This window comes from Lepus europaeus, chromosome 1 (genome assembly GCF_033115175.1).
Source record: "Lepus europaeus isolate LE1 chromosome 1, mLepTim1.pri, whole genome shotgun sequence".
Lineage (NCBI taxonomy): Eukaryota > Metazoa > Chordata > Mammalia > Lagomorpha > Leporidae > Lepus > Lepus europaeus.
In genome coordinates, this window is record NC_084827.1 from 16667436 (window position 1) to 16694395 (window position 26960).

At 54.7% G+C, this 26960-nt stretch overlaps 1 protein-coding gene across 1 annotated transcript in view; it reads left to right on the forward strand.

The window, feature by feature from the left end:
* Positions 1-26960, forward strand: part of PLXNA4 (plexin A4) — a 420485-nt gene that overhangs the window by 257170 nt on the left and 136355 nt on the right. Inside the window, exon 4 of the mRNA XM_062198967.1 lies at positions 13282-13413. Coding sequence (XP_062054951.1) covers positions 13282-13413 — 132 coding nt within the window. The remainder of the gene's footprint in view (positions 1-13281; positions 13414-26960) is intronic.

A 26960-nucleotide genomic window follows, 5' to 3' on the forward strand; every position in this document is an offset into this window, starting at 1 on the left:
TTGTCGAGCACTTGTCTGATGCTCCCTAGGTGTGTGTTTGTCTAGGAAATTGGCCAGCAGTGCCTAAGGGCTAAGCAATGCTGGGTCCCAGCCTGGAACAGTCTCCACGACGCAGGGCTGGCTGCTGCCGAGGCCCTGGGTGTTGGAACTAGTGACCCTTCAAGGACAGGAAATCAAAGACACGGAAGCCTGGGCCAGGGTCTCTGAGGACCCTGGGGCCATTTTCGTCTTTTCCCACTGTCGGCGGAGCTCATGTGTTCATTTGTTAACTTAGTAAACAGGTATTAAGCAAGAGGTGTTCACAGGGCTGCGGGGGGAGGCCCTGCTGGAGGAGCTGTGACATCATCTTCATCCTCCCCTTCGGTCACCTTCTCCGCATGCTAACTAGCTAACTCATACTAACTAGTGATGAGTCACAGACACACACACATTTATTACTGGCGTAGGCCAGGCACCCGACAGAGTGCGTTTCGTGGCTCACCCGATGAAATCCTCGCAGCAGCTCTGTGTCCGGGAGTCCGAGCCCCATATTCACTGGTGGATGCCAAACACGTTTGGCAAACCCTGCCTGAGGTTGCAGGACCCGGAATTGAGCTTGGCCCGCAGCTCCAGCCCATGCTAAAGCCCCATGCCGCCGAGCTGCCCTCAAGATGTCACCGATCTTGCAGCTGAAACAAAACACGCGTGAAGCATGCAGGGAGAGAACGAGAAGCCCCCGTGCAAGCCGGAGCACGGGGCAGTGCTAAGTGAGGGCTGGGTGCAGGCAGCTTGGGGAGCCATGGGACTCGGTGGGTGTCGGAGAGAAAGCCTTTGTAGGAGCACCTGGGCCAGCCTCAGAGGGACTGGTGAATACAGATCGGTTGGGAGGAAGCAGAGCGAAAAGGAAGGGAAGGGGAGGGAAAGGGAGAGGAGGGGAGGGGAGGGGGAGGGAGGGGAGGGGAACGGAGGGGAGGGGAACGGAGGGGGAGAGGGAAAGGGTTGAGCAGAACTGTGGCTGAGAAATCCGGCTGAGCCCTGGAAGAAGCAGGGAAGATCCTGGCCAATGCCTGGAGACTGTTCCAACCATGCTTAGATGGCCAGTGATTGGCAAGTGTTGGGCTACCGGACAGGAAGTTGCTCGGTACGGAGTCTACTCTGTGCAGCGCTCTGGGTGTGAAGCTTCCTTGCTCCGAGTCAGCACCTGGAGGTCTTAGGCTCCCGGAGCAGCTCATGCAAGCGTCCGTGTGTTTCTAGTCTTTCAGCCCCACCAGCAGGGTGTCTCCTGGTTGGGATACAGCTGCTCCGAGCAGCTGCTGGGCCCCACCCCTCAGCCCAGGCGAGGCTGGGTTTCCTGCAGAAGACAGTTGCTGACTGCACGCCAGCCCCTGCCTCAGAACACACCTCTGTTCCTGGGGCTTAGTGGATCTTTCTGGCATTAACCCACTGCCCGTGGCTGGGAGGGGCAGGCGTGGGGGTGGCTTGTGAGAGCCACGGAAGGAGGCAGAAGGGACATGTACCTGAGGACTGAGGCCCCAGGTCTGGGTCCCTGTCTCTATGCTGATGCCCTTTGGGGACCCTGCCTCCCCTATAGGAAGCAGCCCTGCTGCTGCTCAGTGCCTGGCTGGCCCCAACTTGGGCTCACTGCCCTTTCTGGGTCCTCGCAGATGCCCCTGCTGCCTGTCCTGTAGCTGCTTTCATCCTCCTCTGCAGAGTTACTGCCTGTCTTGGGCCCTTCCTGCAGCTGGGGGCAGCTGGGGGAGGCCTCCAGGTCTGTGCTGGTGGGATGCCAACCTGCACAGTCCATCCATGCGGAATCCATCCATGCACAGTCCATCAGTACAGAATCTCCCGTGCACTGTTCCCTGCCCTCTGCTCACCATTGTCCCTTCTGTAGGTGGCCACAGGCAGCCCAGAGCTGCCCTCTTCTCTCCTCCCAGCTCCTGGATGACTTTGTTGGGCATTGGAAGCCCCATCTGTGGGCCCTGCCTTCTAAGTCCTCTTTCTGTAGCACTCAGGGTTGCTGCTCCTCGTGGGGAGGATGGAGATTACAGAGGTCCACCTGTTAGCAGGGGCACAGTTGTGTAGAAGTAGTTGCTAACATATATTGAAACTTAACCATTACCTTGTGTCCCGCTAAGTATTTTCCACGCTTGGGACATCATCAGAGTCATACAACACCAAGCACAATGATATGCCATGGTTATTATTATTTCTGTTTTCATATGAGAATAGTGACGCTCAGAAAACTTGAGCACGGTCTTGGCGGAAGCACGGTGCACACGTGTCAGAGTTGGGGGTACCCAACTTGCTGCCTGCCCATGCGCCCGCCTCAGGCCTCTGGCCTGATCCCATGGGTGAGCAGGGCCCATCTGCCAGGCACCAGGAGGAGCTGATGCGTGTAAAGTACATGGCACGGTACCTAGCACATGGCAGGTGGTGAATTAACTGTCCATTCAATTGTCTGTGTCTTCCCAGGAGTAGGGGCAGGCTGTCCAGGCTCCTTTCTGGCAGAAGCAGATGGGAAATTGCCAACAGACGTTTTAGGGTTCAGGCTACTCCAGGGAGTGGTGACTCCAGGGTCCTGAGGCAGCTGCCCCGCCTGGAACCCTCAACACACAATGCTCTCCATGGAGTCTCTCGGAAAGGGGTGACAAGAGAGGCAGTTTTATGATAGAACGTGCTGGAAATGTCTTGCTCTGGACATGGTACTTGCTCCAGGTCAACCAGGCAGACTCCCCTTCTTCTTTCTCTAGTGTGTTTTTCTTCTGGGGTTATATCGGATTCTTTGTGTCACTACCCAAGCAGGTGGAGCCCAGGGTTGGGGGCAAGGCTTGCAAGCCACTGTCCCCAGTTTGTCTGATTGGGACAATGCAGGGCACAAATCCCAGGGCTGCCTTGAAGTCAGCACTGGGCTTTGAGTGTCGTGGGAGACCCAAAGGGGCCAATTGTGCTGGCACTGTGTGGTGACATGGAGAGGGCTTCGTGCACCTGCCCCGGCTGTCTGATGAGCCCCAGTCTGCACCCTCACGGTTCCCCTGGTGCCCCCTGTATGCGGGATGGAAGCAGGAAGTCAAACCAGAGCACCCGCACAGCACTATCCGGGGAAAGATGAAGGAGCACAGGTCTCTGCCCGCCTCTGTGGCCTCCAGACTCCAGGCTGGGGCCACAGTGTGGCCTGCAGTAGAGTCCAGTGCAGGCCGGCTGGTTAGCTCCAGTGCTGCTTTTGCCACTGACCCTCCCCATTACAACAGTGCCCACTGTGGGGCCCTCACTATGCTGTTGGGAGTCTGTGTCTTGAGGAAGAGAGAGGGGCTGATGAGTTACCCAGGTGTTTTCATTCATTGACTCATTCATTCATTCATTCATGTGTCCAACCCATATGGAGTGAGCACCTGCCGCGTGCACCGTTCATGGGTTTGGGAGAGACCCATTGATGAAGATCCCTGCCTTTGTGGCATGTGCCATTCTAGCAAGGAAGACACACGCCACAGTGACGGGTGACTGCAGAGCCTGTCAGAACTAGTGACAAGCACTAGGAGGACAAAAAAGCGTGCCGGGGGAGGCTCCAGGTGTTGGGAGAGGGGGGTGACTCTACACCAAAGCTCTGGGGAGATTGAAGGTGGCACTGAGGGAAGTTTTCTTCTCAGATGCCTGCGATGTGGAGTGATGGGAAGGTTGGCCATGGCCAGGTGCATGGGCCGGTAGGGAACCACCTTGGCCCAGGGTCCTCTCAGAAGCCTACAGGCCATCCAGGCCCACAGACCCCAACATGAGGCCACTCCTCCATGGGGGACATGGAGATGAGGCCCTTCTCTAAGAGCCTGACTCAGACTCCGGCCAGGGGCTGGGCTCCAGCAACTTCATCCCACGACTGCCTGTCTTCCCCAGAGCCCACCACACCCTGCCCATGCTCCTCACCACTGTGGAAGGTGAGTCACTCACTTTCCATCACTTCTCATAGTCACACCTGGCAAGTTCAAGAGTGGTATTGAGCTGCGACATGACCCCATCTTCAGAGACAGAGAAGGCATGTATGTGCATTGCATGTGTGTGTGTGTGTGTGTGTGAGAGAGAGAGAGAGAGAGAGAGAGAGAGAGAGAGAATGTATATACAGCCAATAGTTGCAACTATGGCAATTCAGGCCCCGAGTTCACTTCTTAGGTCATTCTTTTTTTATTCAGATTTATTTATTTGAAAGGCAGAGTTACAGTGGGGAAGGATGGGGTAGGGGGAAGGAAGAGAAAGAGACAGACCACAACAGTCGGGACTGGGCCAGCTCGAAGCCAGGGGGCTGGTCTCCTGTATGGGTGGCAGGGGTCCAAGCACTTGAGCCGCCACTGCTGCCTTCCCAGGTGCATCAGCAGGGAGCTGAATCAGAAGTGGAGCAGGGGCCGGCGCTGTGGCACAGCGGGTTAACGCCCTGGCCTGAAGTGCCGGCATCCCATATGGGCGCCAGTTTGAGACCGGCTGCCTCACTTCCTGTCCAGCTCTCTGCTGTGGCCTGGGAAAGCAGTGGAAGATGGCTCAGGTCCTTGGGCCCCTCCACCCGCGTGAGAGACCCGAAAGAAGCTCCTGGCTTCCGATTGGTGCAGCTCTGGCCATTGCAGCCAATTGGGGAGTGAACCATCAGATGGAAGACCTTTCTCTCTCTCTCTCTCTCCTTCTCCTCTCTCTGTGTAACTCTGACTTTCAAGTACAATAAATAAATCTTAAAAAAAAGGAAGTGGAACAGCCGGGACTCGAACCAGCACCCATATGGGATGCCAGTGTCCTGGGTGAGGACTTAACCTTGCTGCACCACAACACCTGCCCATCTCAGGTCATTCATTCATGCAACAAGCGAGCACCTACTGTGTGCAGCTTCCACTCACTATAACATGCTGATTCACTTCTGCCCTCACCGGCTTCCTCAGCTTCATGGCAAGGTTCTGGGGGACCGTTGCCATGGCTACATCCGAGCCCTTGGGGTCAACTGACTAAGCCACATGCTTGGACTCAGATGGCTCATTTTATGTCCCCTCCCTAAAGATAGCCCCGCGGAGCACCAGGTCGAGCCTGGCCCCTCACTCCTCACCAAGGAGCTTCACCCCCACTTCTGCTGTAGTCGGTGCCAGGACTAGACTGGGACAGAGGCCAGGACACCTCAGAGAGTCAGGAAGGACTGGGCCAGGACCCTCACTTCCCACCTTGGGGCCCCATCCTTGGCTGTCCTGGAGAAGTCTCCCCTTTGCACACCGACTGGCACGCATGTCATTGCACAGGAGTCCCTCCAGCTCCTGGGCACTGAAGGCCCGACTGCGGCCAGTCCACATCACGACTCATTGACCGAGCGTCATCATGATGTGGCCTCCCCCGTGGGCAGGCCCTGCCCAAGACCCCTCCACCCTGGCCCTGTGAGAGAGGCCCCGCCATCCTCCCAGCCCAACTCCAGGCTGCCCAGCCCCATGCCTCCCCCTTAGAGGTATGAGGTCAGGATGGGAAACTCCCAGTGGTGCTGGCACCTGTGGTTCTCTGCTCCATCTCTACTTCCTGCTCTGTTTCCCTGTAACAGATAAGCCCCTCCCTTTCCTGCTTACACCCAGGCCTGGCACAGAAATGGCAGGTGTAGCCCTGACCATGGGGAGGACGTGCAGTGAGCGAGGAGGGGGCAGGGCAGAGGTGGCCCACGCCTGGAGGGATGAGTGGCACTGTTTGCTCATTAGGGAGATTATTCCAAGCAAGACGACAGCCAGAGTGCTCTAGTGCAAGCATCTGCCTGCTACTGGGAGATGATATTTATTGTTCAATCCTTCAATGGATGTAAATAAACAACCCGGCCCAGATAATGTCCCAGTGAACAAACAAGCGGCTGCCAGGAGCTCCCTGGACGGCTGGCCTTTGCAGAGGCCACCCTGCTGATGTTTCAATAGCTGTCCGCCTGGCGGCTCTGAGACGCACCGTGCCAGGGACGCAGCTAGGTGCTGTGTTGACTGGGGAGTGGGCAGGGTGCCGCAGGGGCTGGAGGGAGGGGCTGGCTGCCTCAGAAGGTCCCCGGCTGAAGACTCAGAGGCTGTGGAGGATGGTGGGCAGGGACGCCTGGGCCCCCAGCGTAGCGTGTGAAGGTTGTCCCTGGTAAGCCACGAGCAGGGAACGGTGCCACGCAATGCTGTGATGGAGGTTGCCATGTGGTGCAGGCACAAAGATGTTCAGTCATTGAGTCCTGATGTGGCCTGGCCTGCCTTTGCCATGCTTATTTATGTAGGAACGTTGGATGTGGTTGACACACATCCCTGTGGTTGCTAGTTACCCCTTGTGCCAGGCCTCATATGCCCACTGCCATCCGGGCGCTCTCCCACCTCCCCTAGGAGTGTTGCCTGGCACATGTGGGAGTCCACGTGGTGGGTGCTCTCCCATGAACAGCTGTCCAATGTGCTGACCACAGCTGAGTGCTGGAAGCCCAACCACGCAGGGGGCATGCCCAGAACATGCAGAGACCAGGCCTGGCTGTGTACGGTGCGCCTGGAGCAGAACCAGACCCGAGCTGCAGAGCATACTGACTGTCTGGGGTCGGTTGTCTGCCTCTCATGGCCTGTGGGCACCACCAAAGCACGGTCCAGGGGCACACCGCATGACCCTGTGGGCGGACAGTCCCTGGGAGACACCAAGGTGTTGTGGCAGGGAAGAGGGCATGCAGAACTCTGCTGTGGGCACCCCAGGGGGGATCGTCACTGAGCAAAATTCTTGACTGGAGGACTGTGGGAAAGGGCACAGCCTGGGTCTCACCGGCCACGCAGAGAACCCCTGAAATGCACTGGTCCCCAGAGAGATGTACGTGCAAGATACAGCCCAGGAGTCACAGACTGCATGTGGGAAAAATAGTGTAGAATAGCTCAGTGACTGTTACCATTGTATACATGTTAATGTATATATTACGTATACATGTTAGATAATCACATAAGGGAATACACTTTATGAAAATTAATTTTACCTGTCTTTTTTTTAATACAGCTACTTCAAAAATTTTAAAAGGCATATATGATCCACACTGATGGCTCACCTATTTCTTCTAACGCTGTTCTAGAACATTCCATCAGGGCTAGGACGAGGCCCGGAGGGGCACCGCTCCCTGCCCCTGAGTACACACTGACACCCAGTCTGCTCCATCCATCCCCCTCCTCATTACCCCCCTCTGATACCTGTTTTTGTGTTTTTGATCTCCCCTTCCTGTCAGGGGTTTGTGTGTGTTTCCTCTCTTTTCCTCTCGTCTTTCCCTCTGCTCCACACTCCGCACGCCACAGTACTTAGTCTGTCAGCTGAAAAGTCACGCACGCAGCCTGCTGGACTGCGAACTGTCAGCAGGGAGAGCACTGAAGAGATCACACCACAGAGAATCCTGTCGAGCAGCCTTCTCCAGATGTCTGGAGATCGGCCCTTTGCACGTTTGATTTTTTTTTTAAATGGCTCCTTTTAAAATTTTTTTAAAAGCTTATTTATTTATTTGCTTATTATGTGAGAAGCAGAGTGACAGAGAGAAGAGAGACAGAGCAAGATTTTTCCATCTACTGGTTCACTCCACACATGCCTGCAATAATTGCCAGGGCTGAGCCAGGAGCCAGCAACTCCATCCGGGTCTCCCACATGGGTGGCTGGGGCCCAAGTGCTTTGGCCATCATCTGCTGCCTTCGCAGGTACGTTAGCCAGAAGCTGTATCAGGGAACTGGATTTGAGGCAGAGTAGCCAGGACACAAACTGGCACTCTGATACGGGATGCATTCTAACTCACTGCACCATGACGCCAGCCCCCAATCTTTTTTTTTTTTAATTTTAATTGACACATACACATCATACAGACTTATGGGGTACAGGGTGACATTTCAGTACACGTGTACAATGTACAATGATCAGGTCAGGGTAACTGACATACCTACTGCTTTAGACATTTATCACTTGCCTGTGCTGACAACATTCAAAATCCCCTGTACTAAGTATTTTGAAATACTCCATTCAGGATGCTATGTCTTGGTAAAATCTGTTGTATCACTAGTTTTGCTACTTAGGTCAGTCTTCCTGCCGACAAGGGGTTCTGTCTCCTGTGGCGGCTTTTGAGTGAGCCTGATGGGACTTGCTGTGTTTTGTCTTTCCCACTCCATGATTGTTGGCGCTGTGTTGGTAGCCCCTTGTCCTGGGACACGCCCACGTGCCACTGCCCAGTAGCCTCGCTCACCCTGCGTGACACCCTAGTCGGCCCGCTGGATTTCCTGGGAAGAGTGAATGCTGGCCCTGCACACCCCCTACCACGAGTTGGCCACGTGGCCCTCTTGTGTGACGTCCAGTGCCCCTAGGAGGCAGCCTTCTCAGAAGGCAGGCGGGGCCGCACCATCTTCACCCCCACAACCTGGTGCTGAGCCCAGAAGCAGCGGCGTCCGACCCCTGCAGGGCAGGTGCCGGCTGAGCGTGTGCTGCATCCCAGCGTCGGGTGACACAACAGTGCTGCGATGTGGTTCCCGGCATGGTGGCAACCTCAGACATTCACCAGCACCTGCAATTGGTCACTTACATTTTCTGCCTGGAAAAGAAAATCCGTTTGTTTCCACCCCTTCTCACTGTTGGATGATCCAGAGGTGTCACTCAATCCTACCGCTTGACACCGTCACCTGGCAAGCCTCGGCTTGTCCTCTGCTCTGGCCAGTGTGACTCCCGCCATCTGGCCTCTCCACCCTTTCTTTGCAACCTGCCTTTGCTGTGTGGTTCTGGAGCTGCAGGCCTCTGGGCTGCGCGTCCCCCTTAGGAGGAGAGGACTGGCTGTGATCGCCCGTGCTCCAGGGAGCTTGGCCAGGCCGGACACCGCCTTCTGTTTTCCCTGGAACCCTGGTGGAGGGCTGCCTGGCATTTTCTTGCCCGTTAGACTGCCCTGAGAATTGGGAGCAGTAGATGGCGGCGCTGAGGCCCCTTTCTTGCCCCTGCCCCTCTCCTGGAGCAGGGCGGACTGGGAGTTGCCAGCCATGTCTCAGGAACTGTGCTGAATGCGACAGGCGTGACCCCATGGGACTCGGTCCCGTGGCCCTGTGGCCATCTGTCCCTCACATCCAGCCCCCACAGAGGGCGGAGCATCTTTCCGGAGTTGCTCTCTGTGGTGGGGCTTCTTGTTATCCCAACGAGCTGACAATCACGTGCACATCCTCCTGCTCCTCCCTGCAGAGCTGTTACAGGAAATATTAAGGGGGACCCATCCTAACATTTGTGCTGGAGGAGACTCCAGACCCACTGCTCGACACAGAAAATGGCTTTTCCTGTCATTAAGTCAGTCTCTCTCCGCGGCCAAACTGCCCAAAGTCCCACAGAGACTCATTATTTTTAAATACCTTTTCAGCCAGAACCTTATCAGAGGGTTTTCGGAAAATCCAAATAGCTAAGAGGCAAGTGCTGAGCAAGGAGGCAGGAGACCTGGGTTCCAGTCCCGCCCGACCTTGGTGTGGCATTGAACTTGGAGCAAGGTGCAGAGAAGCCCCCTGCTTGCTGGCTTCTTCAGTAACATGATTATGCGGGCAGCCAACATCATAAAATATTGCACGGCCATCAGTTGAGACAGTGTGACTTAAGAGTGTTTTTGCAGTTGGTAAAGAGGTGGTTCTTCTATGTCCCTGGGTGCTGCTTGTTTGACACCAGCTACTTTCACTCCTAGAAGCGATGGGAGTTTGCACGCCCACTAGGACGGGTTCAACACGTTTGCTGTTGATTCAGACTGGACACTGAGCTCCATCAGACCCCAGTAAGAGTTCTGGGCTGTACCGGGCACTAGATGGGTGACCTCGGGCGTGTGGGTTAGCTGATACTGATGCTTCCTTTACAGAGCTAGGAGATTTAAACAAGAAGTTAGATGTGTATGAAATGCCTCACCCCATACCCGACACCCAGTAGTCATCAACAGCTCTTGTTGCTGTCTGTGTCTGTGAGGACCCAAGAGCTAGCAGCTGGTCCCCCCTCTACCCCGTCACTGAACTTCAGGATTAAACATTGAACATTCCACGGACCCCACCGCACACTCCTCTTTTCCATGTCTGGGGAGAATTCTTTTAGCAGATGGAGAAGCGAATGCTTTGTCTCCTGTTTTCTGGAAAGTTGTGGGCTGGGGAGGTGGGGGTTGGGGAGGCTTACTCCCACCCCGACAGTGTGGGTCAGTGGTGGGTGTGGGCGGTACATGACCCGTGCAGCTCCCCCAGGGATGATCAGGTCTTGGAAACTCACCTGAGCAGTGCTCCCTTGTCCCTGCCTCCTCCACCCCTCTGCCCCTGGCGTCCTCTGACGCCCACCTGCACCAGCACATCACCCCACCCCGAAGAGCAAGGACATGGGAGACGTGTAATCAGGAAGACCACTCAGGCACCGAATTCAATTTCCTCTGGGGATCAGAGCAAGGGGCCCTGGATGGGACTTTGTTCCGCTAGCATTCCCCACGGAGCCTGCTCGTGTGCAGCCTGCGGAGGCTGGAGGCGAGCCAGGACACTCAGCGTCACCCTCTCCCCCAGCTCCAGGAGGTTGAAGTCTGGCTGGGCTGGGGGCCAAGGCCATCACGGCACGGTCAGACTCGGGTGGTAATCCCAATTGGTTTTGCACGAGCTCCCATTTCATTCAGATTAAGTGCGGACCTGGCCGGTACGGACATCGGATGGCTTGGGTAGGTGCAGAAGGAGAGCTCCAGGAACCTAAGGGATTTCCATTTTCGGGGCTAAACGCCGCCCTCTAATTCCTTCAACCCCATTTTTGTTGTTGGTGCTGTTTCCATGAGCTTAACGGGAAGTCGGCAAAGAGGAGCCTTCAGCCGTTCATTTATTTGTTCATGTTAAAAATAAATATTTATGTAGTGAAAAAAAGCATTGAGCATCCAACTCAAGGGTGGGAGTAGTTGTTTGGCACAATGATTAGGACGCCGGTTGGGACTCTAGCATCCCATAGCAGAGCGCTTGCGTTCTCGTCCCAGCTCCTCCACTTTGGATTACAGCTTCCTGCTGAAGTGCCGCAGATGATGGCTTAAGTCGCTGGGTCCCTGCCACCCATGTGGGAGACCTGGTTGGAGTCCCAGCCTCTTCTCTTCAGCTTGGCCCAACCCTGACCAGCATATAGAAGACCTCTGTCTCTCTCTCCCCCTCTCCCTCTCTCCTCCCTCCCTCTCTCCCTCTCTCTCCCCCTCTCCCCCTCTCTCTCCCCCTCTCCCCCTCTCTTTCCCTCTCCCCCTCTTCCTCCCTCCCCCTCTCTCCCTCTCTCCCTTTCTGTCCCCCCTCCCCCTCTCTCCCTTTCTCCCTTTCCCCCTCTCCCTCTGCCTTTCAAAGAAAGTGAGACTAAATAAGTAAAGACTTAAAAAAAATCAGGACTAGCTAGAGAAAGTCTTGGAACCATGGAGACAAGAGATGGCCCCCGACCTCAGCCCCCTGTCTTCAGGTGACACCCACTTGGAGGCACACGGGAAGTCCCTCCAGGAGCAAGGTCTCTCGGGGAAGCAGACTTCATGGTCACAGCTGGATTCTAATTTTATCCCCACACTTTCTGGCTCAGGCCACTTGCTCTGTGTGCCCGGGTCTCATTTTCGTCCACTGATAATAGGGACATCAGGGACAACCTCAGCAAGCAGGAGCGGGGTCAGTGCCACCCAGAAGGTGAGAGTGGAAGCCGGAGAGGCCACACCAGCCCTGACAAATGCATGCTAACCCATGTGATGGAGAGGACCGTGTCGATGAAGAATCAGGAACAAAACCGCCTCCTAGCACCAGGTGTCTCGGAAACTTCAAAACAACCAGAGCTTGGAGCAAACACATAAACCACAAAGTTAGCTATATGGGAGCTGATGACGAGCCACTGATGTTCCAGTGGCCTGATGAGGGCACTTGTCATTAATGGGTGTCCTGTCTGTAATTTGGTGCCTCTGTGTACTCTCTTATTCTCTTTGATCTGTTGCGAGGTTAACATTACATGTCAGGGCCAGTGGTGCACCTGGGAAGGCAGTGCAGGATGGACCAAGTGCTTGGGCCCTTGCCACCCACGTGAGGGGCTGGGATGGAGTTTCAGGCTCCTGGCTTCAGCCTGGCCCAGTCTCAGTCATTGTGACCACTGGGGAGTGAGCCATTGGATGGGAGATGTCCCTCTCCCTCTCCCTCTCCCTCTCCCTCTCCCTCTGCCTCTCCCTCTTTCCCCCTTCTCTCTGTCACCCTGCCTTTCAAATACATAAATAAATCTTTTCTTAAATTGTATGTTAAAATTCAAAATTAATGTACTTAACGGGATATTTGGAATATAATTTCTTCTTTAGTTTTTTTATTTAAATCTCTAATGTTACACCTTGAGTACCCAGAGTCTTACCCTGATGGTACCTGGTCAGGTTTGGAGTCTGGTGGTCCCCCAGCTGTGACCTGGCCACATTCTCAGTAGTGTTTGCCCCCAGCATGTGTTACTAGCACTGGGCAGTAGTCCTGTTGGACCCATGCGCTCAGACTTATGATGGTTCTAGAGACCTAGGCTAGCACCCGGGACCCAGACAAGCACTGTGTCCAGTTGGGAAGCTCGTGTCTTCTCTAGGCTTGTTCTCAGTCACAGGAGCATGGGCAAAGGTCTCTTGCTGTTACACACACATTGTCCAGGCAGTTCTGGGAAGGACTTCCTGGTGGCCTGGGGACGATCCGCTTTGCTAAGTGTTCCCAGAAGTTCGGGGATGACTCATGCCTGAAATGCATTTTCCTGTAATGCCCACGTCTTTCTCCCCGGGGACACGAATGGGACATCTAGGACCCTGAATTATAAGCCAGTGGTGTCAGTAGCCAGAAAGAGACCACTCGAGGTGAAACTTCTGGAGTTGACCTCCTGCCTGGTCCCCTCCAAGGTACATCAGTGATATCCAGGTGGCAGCATCAAGGAGTTAGCTCACAGCTGCACCTGCACATCCCTGCTAGCCCATGTGGTACATCACTGGCTTTCCCATGTGGAGTGACACGCTAGCAGCTCCAAGTGTCTTCTCAAACTTCAATCCTCAGCCTCTCCCCAACACCAGCCCTGTCCTCTTCTCTAAAGAGCAGCGAGCCCTCAGGGACTCCAACCTGCGACTCTTGGCGAGGCCCAGCTTGGCCCCTCCCTTCCCCTTCCCCTTGGCGTTCCCATCAGGAGCCCCATGGTGGGCTTGCATTGCTCCTGCTCCTTGGCCTTGGCCACTGAGCCACTGAGCACTGTCAAGATGGAGCTCACTGCCTCTCCCTTGGCTGTTGGGAGGGACTCTGGCTTACAGTTGGGTCAGCACAGAATCGGAACTCACATTGGCTCTCTTTCTCCTCTTTTGTACAGATCCGGGTAGATGGGCCCAGGGGCAACGCTCTCCAGTACGAGACCGTGCAGGTGGTGGACCCCGGTCCTGTCCTCCGGGACATGGCCTTCTCCAAGGACCGTGAGCAACTCTACATCATGTCAGAGAGGCAGGTAAGGCCCTGCTAGGCATGTGTCTGGCAGCAAAATACTGGCCGGAGCCTAGGTAGAAGCCTGCAGGAGGCCAGCTGCAGAGCAGTGGTGTAATTTCTTTGGCTCGGTGTGTGTGTGTGTGTGCAGTTCTACTGCCTGGGGACTGAAGCTGGGTGTGCTGCAACAGGCAAGGAAACATTTAAAATACCAAAATATCTGTGAGTCTAGAATAAATCGCTACAAAAACGATGGTGTGTGTGAGTCCGGGGCCAACACTTATTGATGAAACAAAAGGACAGGTGCCCAAGTTCCGGTTCAGCCTTTGGCCGTATACTCTGTAGCCAAAGTCATGACCCTGGACCCTGAAAGTCTGACACGGTGAGGCTTTACCTAAAGAGCTTCGTTAAGGGAGCCTCATGGAAGAGCCAGGCATGATGAGGACTTGGGAAACGCAGCCCGTGTGAGATGGGAGGATCGACCCTCTGCGGGCCCGCAGTCCATGCCATGAAGCCAAGCCAGGATGGATAGATACGGTGGAGAGAGTGCTGTTGGCTCCCACTGAGGAGGGAGTAGCAACACTGGGCTTGGATCTGAGATTCCGCTGACAGCTCTGTGCATGGGGCAAGCAAAGGAGGAGTCCCCCCTCCCGCCAGCCCCCACCCTACGCCGCCAATAGTCTGTGTGTTTGAAGGTACTTCTTGGAGTCCCGTGGTTCACCGCCTGAAGTAGTCTACCAGATAGCACACACAGCACCCCAAGTGTGGACCAGCACTGCCAGGCCTCTTCCTCAGTGCAATCGCTGGGAGCGGTCCCTGCCAACTCATGAATATGCATGTGTCAGGTCTGGGAGGCGGGGGCAGCAGTCATGAGGGTCACCTCTCCCCTCATATGCATCTTCCCTAGGACTTGGCCAACAGAGTCCGGATTGTTCCGCCTGTCCCCTCTCCGCAGCGTGGAGAGGGGGTGAATGCTACATTATGCCACCCACAGGGCCCAGGCATTAGCCTTGGCAGCCCACAGCAGCTCACCCGCCCCAAGAGCCCGATGACATCTTCTCTAGATGTGGGGCTCCCCAGTCTCCCGGTTGCAGCCACACTGGAGCCCATTGTGATGCCCTTGTTGAGGCTGTCATGGCCAGGGAATGGGCTGCTGGGGCTGAGGGTGGAGTGTTCTGCCCTGGGAGTGGGGACTCCTGGGATGGAGTCCACAGCTGTGGATGTGGCTGCCCCTTTGTCTGCATTCCTTGCTTTGTAAGTGGAGTCCACCCTCCCAGTCCCTGCCTACCTCCAAGACCCTAGCGTCTGATGGCAACAGGTTTCTATGGAACAAATCCTTTGGGGACATCTCAAGGCCTGCACAAAGTATTGAATATTTCAGGACTTTTTTTCTTGACCAGAGAGACAAGTTTTCGGACCCTGTAGCTTTAAAAGAACTTCAGAAGCTGGAAAATATAAGCTGGTGATAGGAGTCGCCAGCCCCCTCTGATGACTGAGTGAGGGCTCTGAGCAGTGCTTCTCCTCCCGCTGTGCCCCTTGAAGTCCTGGCTTGCTTCATTTGGCCTCAGGCAGCTCCCCTTCACTGGTAGAACCATCATTACCCATGCAGGAGTGGCAGTGAGGTATGCTGGGAGTGCTGGAACCTGGGCACGTTGGAAAGGAAAGGAACGCAAGAATGGACAGGGCCATGCAGTCTGGGGCTGCTCCCCACCCTGCCACCCAAATAACAATCCCCAGGCCCCAGCACCTGAGCTACCACTGGGACCCCCAAGTTCTCTGTGTGGGAGAGCACAATGTTAAGTGCACAGTCCTTAGCGTCAAGCTATCTGAGCATGGATCTTGACTCTGCTCTTGACTGAGGGTGGTCTCAGGTACTTTCCTAACCTCTTTAAGCGTCGGTATTCTCTACCATCCTGTGGTGGTAGTAGTATTGGCTATGCAAGATAGGGTGGCTATTATCTACAATAATTTATTTTGTATCTTGAAATAATTAGGAGAGAGGAGTTCAACGTTTCCCAGCACAAATAAATGCTGATTATTCTGCTTTGATCATCACATTTTTATACACGTATCATATTATCACATTATACCCCATGAGTATGAACAATTATCTGTTAAAAAAATAAGATTGGATAGTGTAGTTTCCATGATCCAGAGAGAGAAAGCATCTAAGAGGTTAGATGTGGCCGCCTGTGTGCTAGGGTTAGGGTCAGGGAAGGGCTCTTGTTCTGAGGGCACTGTGGCGGGAGCTTCCTCACTGACCATGTTTGGAGGCAGGCAGGTGCCAGCATCTGGGTTCTTGGAGCACAGAAGTCCAGGTCAAGGCCAAGGTGGTCGGGGAGCAGGGATGCAGTCCAGGTGGAGAGCACATCGGGAGCCCGTGGCTGCTCCACTGCCTGGTCGTGCGGAGCAGAGCTCAGGGGCAAGAGGAGCGGGGCAGATACACTGGGGGTCACTGGACGTCAGTGTCCAGAAGAACTCCAGCCTAGAGAGGTCAGAGTGCACACTCAGGACACGTGATGTCTGCTCTGCCCGGAAAGCACTTTCCTGTGTGACAGATGTCTCCCTGACCTCTGAAACACGGCTCTGCCGTCACATTTGTCCCTGTGGGCAGATACCTCTCGGTAGCTCTTTTTTTTTTTTTTTAAGATTTATTTATTTGAAAGAGTTACACAGAGAGAGAAAAGAGAGGGGGTAGGTCTTCCATCTACTGGTTCACTCCCTAATTGGCTGCAGTGGCCAAAGCTGTGCCGTTCCAGAGCCAGGAGCTTCTTCTGTGTCTCCCACGTGGGTGCAGGGGCCCAAGGACTTGGGCCATCTTCTACTGCTTTCCCAGGCCACAGCAGGGAGCTGGATCGGAAGTGGAGCATCCAGGACTCGAACTGGCACCCATATGGGATGCCAGCACTGCAGGCGGTGGCTTTACCCGCTGTGCCACAGCGCAGGCCCCTCGGTAGCTCTTCACAGACCATGCTGAATGATGACCCCTTTGTCCCTTCCCTAGCAGAGACTGTTGGCAGCTGGTGGACAACCCTGTCTTACCCGCCTGAGCCTCACTTGCAAGCACCACATAGTTTTTTTAATGAATGGATGAGTAAATCCCCAGTGTCTTCATCGAACAGCATAGAGAAAGAGATGGACCAATACCAGTTACCTATGACCTGCGCTCACTTCCTGTTGAGACTTACCCCAACTAAAAGACAACAGGTGAGCTAAAGACAGTAGTGCCTCCTCACTTCCCCAGTCTTTCGTCTGTGCTGGTGCTGGGCTGCCAAAACAAAGACCACGGGCTGGCTGGCTTAAACAGCTAAAAAACTTAGGTTCTTGTTGTTCAGGACATGCAAAGTCCAAGATCAAGGTGCCGGCAGGTTTAGTTCCTCCGTGGCTTGTGGGCGGCTGCCTTCTCGCTGTGTCCTCGCATAGCCTTCCTCCGTGTGCACACACCGCTGTTGTGGGTGTCCTAATCTCCTCTGGGAACACCAGCTTAGATTACAGCTCTGCCCCCATGTTCTCTTTAAGGAGCCTGTCTCCAGTGCAGTCACCTGCTGAGGTGCTGGAGCACATGGGAATTTTAAAGGGATACAGCTTAGCCCACAGCATCACCATCACCACTTTTGCCCTGTCCTGAGTATTTTTTATGTTATATTGTATTTCAAATAAGCTGACTGTTTCAACTTCCATAGCCTACTTTGTCTCTAAAATATTAGTAGTCCTATATAATACATATTTGTGCTAGACATATAGTGCACCTCATGTACCTACAAATAAAGCAGAACTTTTAAACTTTTTGAAAGTTGACCTCTGTGTCCACTCTGAATCAGCTTTGTTGCTCTGGGAGCCGTGCAACTTGAGTTTGACCCCAAGACCCAAATTCAAGACCCAGGCCCATTCTCTACTGACCGGGTGACCTTGGATGAGAGACTCAACATCTCTGACTCTGGTTTTCTTGGAGGTAAAATGAAAACCGCAGAACTCGATAACACGGGAGAGACATCGGCAACCTTCAGGTTGTTCTCTTCCTTCCCATGAGAGACAGACCTAAATACTCCTGAAGGAAATGAGTTACTGGCACTAATTACCGGCACTAAGTTCCAAGGAGCTAGCGCCGGGAGTCTGTAGCTGTTCCCTGCAGAGGGCTGGAGAGCGGTGTACGGACCACCTGGTCTCTGTTGTGACTATGTGACTCTGCCGTTGTGATGCAAAAGCAGCCATGGATGGGATATAAACAAATGGGTATGGCCATGTGCCAATAAAACTTTATTTACAAGAATAAAGGAGCAGGTGGTAGTTTTTCAAGCCCTGGTTGAAGGGCGACCATGGCGTTGGAGTCTTCGGTGGAGTTACTGAGTGCAGGATGCTCCAGGCAGTGCAGGGAGCTTCCAGCTGTGACTTGTAAGCCCCACATCCTCCCGGACTTCCTGCTACAAGTCTCCTTGTCTGATTCCTCCTCTGCCTGCCCCTCTCCTTCCCTCATTCCCTCCCTCCCTCCCTCCCTCTCTCTCTCTCTCTCTCTCTCCCTCTCTCTTTCTCTTTGATGTCACATTGACTCCTTAGTGATGCTCATTTCATGCCCAGATAGTAGCAGGTGCTCGTGCCTCCAGGATCCCACGTCCTCTCCTCGGCCCCAGCCTCACCTGTCCAGTGGCCTCCTGATGTCTCCCCTTAGCTCACGGACATCTTCAACTCCTCATCTTCCTCCCAGCTCCTCTCCCCAGTGCCCACCTCATCTCAGGTGGTAGCAGCTGCACCATTCAAGCTGAAACCCCTCCCTGGTGTACAGGGAGATTCTGTCGGCTCTGAAATATTTCCAGAATGTGACCATTTCCTCCTGCTCCTTGACTACCACCGTGGACTGAGCCACCCTCGTCTTGTGCCTGAGTATCTGCTGCAGTAGCACCTCCCTGTGCCCTCTGAGTCTCCCTGTCCCACCCTTGACTTTCTCACCCTTTCTCGGTGCAGCAGTCAATCTTACAGAACTTCGGTGCAGACCATGCCGCTCTTCTGCTCAAGTCCATCCAGTGGGCAAGCTGCCCTGGACAGGTGCTGTCCCCCAGGGGTATCCGACTTCCCTGTCTCCCGTGTGCTCCCTTACTTGTTCAATTGCCCTCACCCACTCTGTGGAGTCAGAGTGGGAATAGGGGAGAGTGTTCTGCACACAGAGGTGATGCCTGTAACAGTGTCCTCTGATATGGTGGGCGAGCTCCTGTCTAAGGATCTCTGCCCTGAGCATTGCCTTCACCTGGGGTTCCCCCCACCCTGGTATCTACGAGGCGACTTTCTCATCCTCCTCTGAGCCTCTTTGCAGGAGCACTGTAGGTAAACTCTAAACCACCCTGCACCTGGACCCAGAAACTGCCAACCCCCTCGCCTGCCTCTCTGTAATCAGGAACGTTTGGTCTTTTCATACGTGCTAAAGACTCGATGTGTTTGTTCGGCTTGTTATTCGCTGTGGGTCTTCCTCGTGTAGAAGGTGAGGTGCAGGAGAATAGAAGCGTTCGTGTTGGTTGTCTTCTCAGTCCCCTTTTGTGGCGCAGGCTCCTAGAACAGTGTCTGACGTGCGGCAAGCACACAGTCCATTTTTGTGAATGAGCACACGAATGAATGAACAAGTGAGTGAACTCATCTGGGGCCAATTGAGCCGTGGCGTGCAACTCCCATTTTACTCCTGCTGCCCTGGCGGCTCCAATAACTGAGGACCGAAATCTACCCCAAAGCACACCAGCGTCTGTATTCCTGGGTCTCAGGGGAAAAGCAGACTCCGATCCCAGACTTGGGCAAGTGCTGACTTGAGTCGTAACCCAAGACACCTGTTTCAGAGCGAGGACACAACTCCTGGCAGGGAGTGTGTGTTTAGGGGTGGCAGGGGGTGGGGGGAATCTCAGATTCTCCCTCTCTCCTCCCTTGGGACCTACAGCAGGGCAGGGACCTAAAGGACTTTGTAACCCTAGTTGAACCTAGAGGGGGACCCAGAGGGAAGCAACACCATGACAATAGGCAAGAGGAACAAAGTGAGTGGCAGAACACAGAGGCCAGGGAGCACGTCCTAGACTAACAGAAGGGATCTGTTCCTCTTACCATCAGTGGCTGCTCCTCCCTTTCGGCCTAAGGCCCCAGCTCCTGGCATGGCCCCTCCACCCTGTGCCATGACTCCTCCCACCATGGCTGGCTCATTTGGCAACTCTGTGCCCTGGCTCCCTGTGTACCAGCAGGCAGGCCTCCATTCTGACTGTGAACCTGCTCAGCTCCTTCCTGGTGCAGGACCTACCTCTCCCTGTGTCAGGGCCTCATGCAAACAGCGGGTACTCAGAGGAGCCTCCACCCACTACCCTCTCTGAAGTGTCCCCCTAGCCTGGCTCTTAGTCCTTCCCCTCTTCTAGCATTCTGTTTATTTCCTTCTGGTGCCTACCATAATATGAAAATCACCTGTTGGTTCACTTCCCATCACTATGGTCCATCTTGGAAGTTCCTGGACAACAGGGCCCTTGTCTCTCTTGGCCGCTCCTTTATGGCCATCACCAAGAAGACGGCCTCACCCAGACATCCAGCAAGTTCTAGGGCACTTTCTCTGGGCTGCCAAGGAGTCCTGTGCACCCTCAGACAAGCAGGCCAAGACAGCGGGGGCCGGCGCCATGGCTTAACAGGCTAATCCTCCGCCTTGCGGTGCCGGCACACCGGGTTCTAGTCCCGGTCGGGGCGCCGGATTCTATCCTGGTTGCCCCTCTTCCAAGCCAGCTCTCTGCTATGGCCCGGGAAGGCAGTGGAGGATGGCCCAAGTCCTTGGGCCCTGCACCCGCATGGGAGACCAGGAGAAGCACCTGGCTCCTGGCTTCGGATCAGTGCGGTGCATCGGCCGCAGCGGCCATTGGAGGGTGAACCAGCGGCAAAAGGAAGACCTTTCTCTCTGTCTCTCTCTCTCTCACTATCCACTCTGCCTGTCCAAAAAAAAAAAAAAAGCGGGGCTGCCGTCTCCTAGGTTCTCATTCACACTCCTTACTCCCAGGTGATGCTGCACCTGCTGTCTCTACCACCCCTCTCCAAGTGGCCTGACTCACACAGGAGGTCTTGTTGTGCCATGCTATAGAAGTTGCAAGGTCGCTAATGAAGCCATAGGTTAAGAATCCAGAGATCAGCAGCCTTTGTCTCCTGCTGCTGTTTGAAGCTCTTCCTAGAAAAGCCATCTTCACTTCCCTTAGTACAAGAGGCCTGAGCAGGAGCAGGTGGGTGGTGAGGAGGGAAGGATGGGACCTTGGGACTAATAGCAGAATAGAGGGAGAGGGTGGAGTGTGTGAGCATGGATGTGTGTGTGTCCACAGGTGTGCCTGTTTCTTGGCTCTGGACCTCAGACAAGTCACAGCCTGCCCCCTGCCATGCTTAGTCCTCCCATTCGTTCAGTACCCAACAGGTGCAACTTCTATGTGTCAGGGACCCTTGCTGGCATCCTGGGGTGGAGCATGATAGAGCTGCTGTCCTTAGGGAGCTGACATTCTGAGCACAGAGACCATGAAGGGGTGAATAAGTGAAGGAGTGAATGGGCTTATGTCAAGGCATGGTGGACACGATGAAACATTAAACCGATCCCAGAGGAATAAAGTAATGGCCGGGAGAGTGAGGAGGGTGCTCCTCCCCGAGGAGGAAACTTTGGAGCAAACAGCTGGATACAAGGAAGCCTCAGGGGACTGTCCAGGACAGAAGGGAAGCCAGGAGGGAGGGGGCCTGGCATGGAGGGTGGTGTGATGGGGAGAGGCCGGCTCAGATCGCACAGGGCCTCCATCTGCACCCCAGAAAAGGAAGATGGAGCAAGCAGCTCTGCTGTCCTAGGAGAGCTAAGGACTCAGTGAGCTAGCGCCGTCCAAAGCACTCAGCAGCGTCTGACGGAGGGCGAGCATTCAGCGAATGCTAGCGGCTCCTTCGGTTCCCTGTAGCCCGAGTCCCCGCGGAGCAGGGGTGCGAGTTCCTCTCTGAGTTTGCTGGACGAGTTCTGCTTGCCGCGGCGTGTGCACTGCTCGCGCTCTGTAGGTCTCCGCATCACCCCGTGGTGACACACCTGCTCTCTCAGTGCTGTGTCTTGGGTCTCTGTCACCTCTGCTTTTTTTTCCGCACAATTCTGGGATATCTCCCTGGTGTGCATGTCCCTGCTTGTAGGAGAGCTCGCACACACACACATACACACATACACACCTTCCCCTGTGTCTGTCCTTGTCTGTGTCTCCATGAGCCTCCTTCTTGCCTTATGTGTGTGTCTGGGGGGGTGTGCACACACATGCCCATACATGGCACATGACTGCTAGTACTCTAGTCACCCCATGGGAACGTCGATATAGACTGAAGTCGCAGTGAGAAAATCCTGCCATGGCAGCAGGGGGGAAGTGAGAAGGGGTGTCAGAGACGCAGTTATATGCGGAGGTGAGCGGCAGAGCTGGGACTGACCTCAGGCGCCCCCGAGCCACCAATACTGGGGAGAAGCAGCTGTCCCCAGACAAGGCATGTGTCGTCTTTGATAAGTCTCACAGAAGGTGGCAGATTTTTCAGTAAACTCTAGAATCTGCCATCCCACACACCAGTCCTTCCCTGTGTGTGTGGGGGGGGGGGGGGCTCCGACACGTGCTTCTGCTTGCACAGGGTGTGCACTGGTTGTGTCTGGGCTAAGGCCAGCTTTCTTGGCGTCCTTTGTTTTCCTGAGTCCTGTTGACAGTGGATCTGCTCCCAGGTACCCAGGGACACTCACAGCCTGTCCCCCTCCTGGGCTTCTGGCACACAAGTCCTAGCCATAAACCCAGACAAAGGTGCCTGCAGGGGCTCAGAGGCAGAGCACCTGCCTCAGAGTTGTCTGGGGAAGTGGGATCAGATAGGGGCCATCTCTGCCCAGCTCCATCCAGCACAGTCCCCTAGGAAGGTAGCGAGGGACATCCTGCTTTGTGACGTCATCCAGGCCTGATTCATTCATTAATTCACCCAGTATTCACGAAGCACCTACTATGTGCTGGGCACTTGTCAAGAGACTGGGGACACAACAGAGAAGACACAGAAAAATATCCCTGCTATTTCAGTAAGAGGAAGGAGCCAAGAAGCCGTGGACATAAGGAGTGAATCACGGGGCAGGCAGGCAGGCAGGCGGGCCCTGAGTGCCATGGAGAAGGAGACAGAGCAGTGGTCAGGGAGGAAGGCAGAGCCTTCCTAGGAGGGATCCGGGGGCCAAGGCAGGCAGGATGTGAAGGCAGCCTGAGAGCGCCAGTCTCCTGCCTCCCTCCCTCCCTCTTCTCTGTTTCTTACCGAGTCCCTTGGTCAGAGTGTGAGATCAGGAGACAGTTGACTGCCTAGTAGCAGGGGAGAGGGGAGAAGGTGCCTTCCTGGTTGCGAGTTCTGAGGGCAGCAGAGGTCGAGGGAAGGTGGTTCTATGGCCAAAAGAAAGGCTCGTGCCACCTGGTGCTCAGAACCCTGCGTGGGCATCGCTTCTGCCGGGGACTCTGTGTGTGGGGGAGGGCCACTGCCACTTCTCTGTGCCTCAGTGTCCCTCCCCAGCCCCAGCCTGCCTCCCAGGGCCGGATGTACAGCCTGAGCACCCTGCAGGCCTGCAGGGGCTGGTGGCATGCACAGTGCTGTGGCCAAGGTGAGGGGCTCCTGCAGGAGTGACCCCCACTTGTGGCACAGTCTCACGTGCAGTGTGTTGGGCAGTGACACAGCTGTCTCTCCAGCGTCCTTTCTGTCCCTGCCGGGGCTGAGCTGCAGGTTCTGGTTTGCATGTGGATGGCTGACACGGTGACAAGCCCGAATGGACATTGGTTCCTGGCTGCTGTGTGATAGCTCCTGGGAGGCTGGACTTGAAGCTCATGCCTGAGAAGTGAGTGGCAGGAATTGCAGCCATGCAGGCTTTTGCCCAAAGGGAAAAGGTACTGCTGGTTTCACCCACCTTTCCTGCAGACAGAAGTGCCCCACCTGCCTGGAGAGACCCCTAGGTGCCTGTGTGTCAGGGCTGAGAAGTTCTTCTCTCTGCCTTCAGCTCCAAGGCAAAGCATCTCCATTTTCCCACGCAGCACATGGGACCCAGCCAGGACAGACAACTTCCGTCCCCACTTCTCTGCGGTCTGTGGGTGCTGGCAGCTGTCGGCAACCTGGATTCTCCATTGCATCTAAAACCTTACACCTGGAAAAGCTTCCAGGCTTCCTGTGCCCTCCCCCACCACCCTTCCTTCTCCTGTGATTGCCAGGCACATCTGAAGCCCAGAGATGGAAGCAGCTTGTATGGAATCACACAGCGTGTGGGAAGGGAGCTGAGTCGGGTTGGGTCCAGGGCTCGGCTCCCACTGCAGGGAGCTCTCCATGGGGGCAGGAGGTGCCACCAGAGAAGCCTAAGGAGGCAAAGGGGCATGCTGGGTGGGAGCACGGAGCCACGGGGGTGACAGTGGAGACTCCAAACTGCCCCAGCTGACCATTGGAGGGGATCTCTTGCTTTGTTCTTCCTAATGTAGGCTGGACAGGAGAGCCCCTGCACCCCGGCAGCATCTCTGTTGCGTCCTAGGGAGCCGCAGACAGTGCACCATCATCATTACTGCCCTTCCCCGGCCAGTGTGCTTCCAAGTGGCCACTGGAACGGGAAGCAAAGTCTGCAGCCTCCGACAGGAGAAAATGGCCGCAGCCTGGCATGCTTATGTGCAGGGTGCAGCCCACGGGAGGTCAGGAGTAGACCGTGGACCTGGCTCTGCAGCCCAGCCACCCCGAGGGGCTCACTCAGCAGTCCTTGTTTCAGGTTCTGCGGGTATTCATTGCACAGGGATTGCCTTGCAAGCCTCCAGGAGTGAAGTGAACGCACGTAGAGCGCCCGCGTGCAGTAGGCTGTTAGCACGTCATGGGTGTTAGCATCCTCTCATTGTCATCATTACTGTCCCTGAGAAACCATGCTGTTGCTCTGGCAGGGATGTCTGGGAAAATCCCTGCCTGGTGGCTGAAGGTCAGAGGTCAGGACAGCTACAGGAACCAGAACCTTGGGATTCCGTGCCTCCCCCTTCCATATCAAAGTCTCCCAGAAAACACCAAGGCGGGCAGTTCCCTTCCAATGGAACAGTGGCAGCTTCCCAGCGGTGGAGAGGCTCCTGGCCTCCCCAGAGAGAGCTGTCACCTGGGTGGGGCTCCGTGGATTTTTCTGGGGCCTCACGGATTTTTTCCTTTGTTGTATTTTTAAGTTTTATTTGGACTCAGAGTGACAGAGAAGTGGGGAAGAAAGAGAGAAAGGAATCTTCCATTTGCTCCCACATTTTTACAACTGGGGCTGAGCCAGGCCAAAGCTCGGAGCTAGGAACTCTGTCCAGGTCTTGCACATGGGTAGCAGGGACCCAGGAACTTGCGCCGTCACCTGCTGCCTCCCAGGGTGCGTGAGCAGGCAGCTACAACAGAAGGGGAGGCAGTACTGGGATGCAAGCACTCCAGGGTGGGATACGAGCATCCCCAGCAGTGGCTTAACCTGCTCTGCCACAATGCCCACCCCTGGATTTTTCTTTGTAACCCTACTTCTACTCTACGGTAGGAATTTCAAAGTTTTAGAGCCTGAGCCCTCTGGACACTGCAGTTTTCACAGCTAGGGCAGCTTAAAAAGTTCCTGGTGCCTCATCTTCCAGGACTTCTAGGGTAAATGGGCAAATGGCTAGTTCCTCTCCTCTCTGCCCCAGAACAACGGGATGGATAGTGGTAGGGCAGAGTGGCCGAGGGAGGGAGGTGCAGCTGGAGCACAGAGGTGGAAATGCAATGGCCACTGATTACGGAGGGCTTTAGCAGCTCACTGATCCCGAACTCTACTACACGCCTGTCTCTAGCAGTCGTCCCAGAGTTGCAGCTTCTGCTACGAACTTAGCGCCAGCCTATTGATACTTGAGATCACCCTAAATGCCACTTTTAAAGATTCTACTCATCAGCACATTTGGAGACTTCACAGGGTGGGTGCACAGAGCCAGGTGGCTTCGTGTTTGCCTCCATGTGCATTTATTAAGTGCCTATGGTATGCCTAGCCCCAAACTAGGCACTGTGCAGAAAAAGAGAAGAGCAGGTAGAAGGCCCTGTTCTGGAAGCTTACCAGGGATACAGTCCAGATTGGAGGGCTTTGGAAAGATTGGGAGCAGGTTGCTCTGGAAACCCAACTCTCTCGTGAAGCTAGGGCTTAAAGAGGAAAAAGGGGTGAGCTGGAAGAGCCCCTTCTCATGTGTTAGGGGAGTTCTTGTGAGGACTCGGGTCTGGAGGCCAAAGTTCTTGAGGGTGTTTCTCAAGATAACCGTTACCCCTCAGCTCTTTGGTGGCCCTGGGCTGCCTCAGCCCCTCTGGCACAGGCCAGGTATTGATGGAAAGCTCATTTACTCAGTCCCAGCCTGGCCTCTGGGGATGGTGCTGGAAGAAGTGGTCAAACTCCATGGCCGCTGGTTGACTTGCCCTGAGTACTGTAGAAAAGGGAGACTGGGAACACCACATCCTTGAGTCAGTTGTGTGCTCACTTTGAATATTGATGTGTTGTTTGTGAAAGAAAATGGGTGCATGTTAATTTATGCCATTGTTCAAGATGACCAGTTGGTACTAGTGATGTTACGTGTCTTTACCAAATGCAGTGTTGGTGTAAAAGGAGAAATTGCAAATGATAGGATGAGTCTTTGGAGTGCATGTCAAATATCGCAAGACAACAGAGACATGAACTTGAAACTGAGAGACAGATGCGATGGCTTGGCAGGAATGCCTGAGTGCTTCCAGAAAGGTGAACAAAACAATGGCGAGGGTGAGAAGCAGGCGTAGAGCGTCTCCAGCTCCAAACAGACTTACGCTGCTGCTGGAGGCACCACACACCAGATAGGTGACCTGCAGGGGGATCCGACCCAGAGCCTCCAACTGTGCTGCTGGTCCTGGTTCGACCAGGTCATAGCTTGGACAAGTTACTTGACCCCTGGGTTCTTCAACAGTAAGATGAAGACCGGCTGCTCTTCCCTGTCGACTGGGTGCATTTCATGAGCAAATAGGAAAATGGATATAAACTTCTTAGTGCCATCCTGGGGACATAATGGGACTCAGTGAATCTTGGCTTTCGTCTCTGTCACTTCTGTAAGCCAGTGACTCTTCCAAGGACATCAAGGTTTTATTGAAAAAAATCCACATGTAATAGTTTTCCTCCACTGTTTGTAAATTCACGTCTAGAAACTCTGGGTTGTGCTAAGAGGGACAGGAAGCAGTCCAGGTGGCCTCCTGGTCGGCACTGGCCTCATATTCTTAGCAGGAACTGAGGCACCCCAGCCGTGCCGGTGGACAGGCAGTGCCCCAGCCCACCTCCACGAGAGATACCAGCCTTGGTGGAGGTCGCCATCCCCACGTGAGGTTACTTTCAGGGAGTGAGGAAGACCTACAAGAGAATGTTCTACTCTTCTGAAGCTACTTGGAATCCCCGAGACAAGGAGATAAATGCCACGGAAGGGGAGGGGGGGTGGTACTCAGAGATGAATGTTGTCCTCAAGAAGTGGTGTGCACAAACACCGTCCCCAGCTGGAGCCCTGCCTCGGCGTAGGCTTCTACATCAGTTACTTCAGGATGTCCGACATTTTATTTCTCAAG